The sequence below is a fragment of the Octodon degus genome, unplaced genomic scaffold, assembly GCF_000260255.1.
Source record: "Octodon degus isolate 3935 unplaced genomic scaffold, OctDeg1.0 scaffold00163, whole genome shotgun sequence".
NCBI classification, from domain to species: domain Eukaryota; kingdom Metazoa; phylum Chordata; class Mammalia; order Rodentia; family Octodontidae; genus Octodon; species Octodon degus.
The window spans coordinates 5,837,750-5,839,530 of NW_004524739.1; the positions used below are offsets into that span (position 1 = coordinate 5,837,750).

Sequence of the window (1,781 nt, forward strand, 5' to 3'; positions counted from 1 at the left end):
CAGCCCCGCCCCCTGGTGGGCTGAGCTGGTCACACACACACACACACACACACACACACAAATAAATAAATAAATTTTAAAAATAAAATAAAATAACTCATACCACATCACATGTGTTGATAATGGAGTGACAACAAAAATGTTAGGTGTATTTACTGGGCTTATTGGGCATCCCAGAGGCACTGTTTCCCCTCAGTATAGAGAGAAGGTAGGGCATACATAACAGAAGCACGGAACAGAAGCACGGTGAAAAGAAAGTGCCATCTTCTGGAGAGTCTTTGACAGTTTGTTTGTATCTTGCCTTCTTCTAGAGACCATGGCGAGCCCAGGAAAGGACAATTATCGAATGAAGAGCTATAAGAACAATGCCCTAAACCCTGAAGAAATGAGGCGAAGAAGAGAGGAAGAGGGCATTCAGCTCCGAAAGCAGAAACGGGAGCAGCAAGTGTGTTGCTGGGTATTCTCAAAACATACGGTTCAGGGGAACAATTGAGCCTCTATTGTTGGGCTTCACCTTGCTCCCTTCCCTTAGGAGAATTTTCCTTCACTACCTAGTGGGCCAGTCATTCAGCTTCCTTTTGTAAAGAATTGTTGGAAGGTTTAAGAACAGGAGAGCTAATCCTTTCTCCCCTTTCCGTAAGTTAGACCGACTCAGACATCATTTATACCTTTAGTGTAACATTTTACAGTAGTTCTGTATAATAGTACAGTCCTGGAATCCTAGGTAGGCCCAAAGGTTTTTTGCCTTTTTTTTTTCATCACACTGCAAATCAATAGTGGACCTGGCTTTCAAGATCCAGCACCAATGGTCAGCCAAATAGCTCAGTGGATTAAAGCACCTGCAAGCAGGTGCAGAGGCCAGGAGTTCAATCCCCAGTGCCAGGCCCTGACTGCAGGGCACTCTGAGATTTGAGAGTGGGTATGGTAGCATGTGCCTGTAATCCCTTCTGTTGGGAGGCTGTAAATAGGCGGATCACTACAAGTCCGATCTAGTAGTGAGACCCTGAAAACCCTGTAGAACCTTCCCTAAAATAAAAAAAAAAAAAAAAAAGATCCAGCACCAGGTCTGGTCCCTTTGGAAGCTTATTGGACATTCTGAGCTGCTTTCTTTCTCTTTATTTTATTTTGTTTTGTTTTGTTTTGTTACTGGGAATTCAACTCACAGCCTCCTACTTGCGAGACAGTTGCTGTGCCACTGAGCTATATCCCCAGCCCTGCCTCCAACGCTTTTTTTTTAAAAATATATTCCGCTGTTTATTTATTTATTACATTCATTTTGTGTGTGTGTGTGTGTGTGTGTGTGTGTGTGTGGCCAGCTCAGCCCACCAGGGGGCGGAGCTGGCTGGCATATGGTGCTGGGGGATCAAACCGCGGTCCCTGTGCTTTGCCAAGCCTGTTCCAAGTAGGTGCTTTAGACCACTGAGCCATCTCTCCAGCCCCCCCTTCAACGCTTTTGAGTCTGTATTTTTCAGATATGCCTAAGACTGAAGCTGTACTAGTGTGACACAACTATACTCCCACCACTCAGCCCTTTCCACGAGATGGGTACTGTTCATGTCCCAGCTCGATCACCCATTCTGCTTTTGTCTGTCCTCTTGATAATGTATCATCAGTCTTGCAGATACTTCTTTTTTTTTTCTTTAATTTTTTTATTTATTTGTGTGTGTGTGTGGCCAGCTCAGCCCACCAGGGGTCGGGGCTGGCTGGCATGTGGTGCTGGGGGATTGAACCGCGGTCCCTGTGCTTTGCTAAGCTTGTTCTAAGTAGGTGCTTTAGACCAC

The 1,781-nt window shown here is 45.3% G+C and overlaps 1 protein-coding gene across 3 annotated transcripts in view; it reads left to right on the forward strand.

Annotated features, from left to right (window-relative positions):
• Kpna6 (karyopherin subunit alpha 6) overlaps positions 1-1,781 on the forward strand; it is a 71,777-nt gene that overhangs the window by 48,110 nt on the left and 21,886 nt on the right. For all 3 annotated transcript variants that reach the window (XM_023702996.1, XM_023702997.1, XM_023702998.1), the window contains one exon: positions 312-445. In XM_023702996.1, the coding sequence (XP_023558764.1) occupies positions 312-445 (134 nt within the window). The remainder of the gene's footprint in view (positions 1-311; positions 446-1,781) is intronic.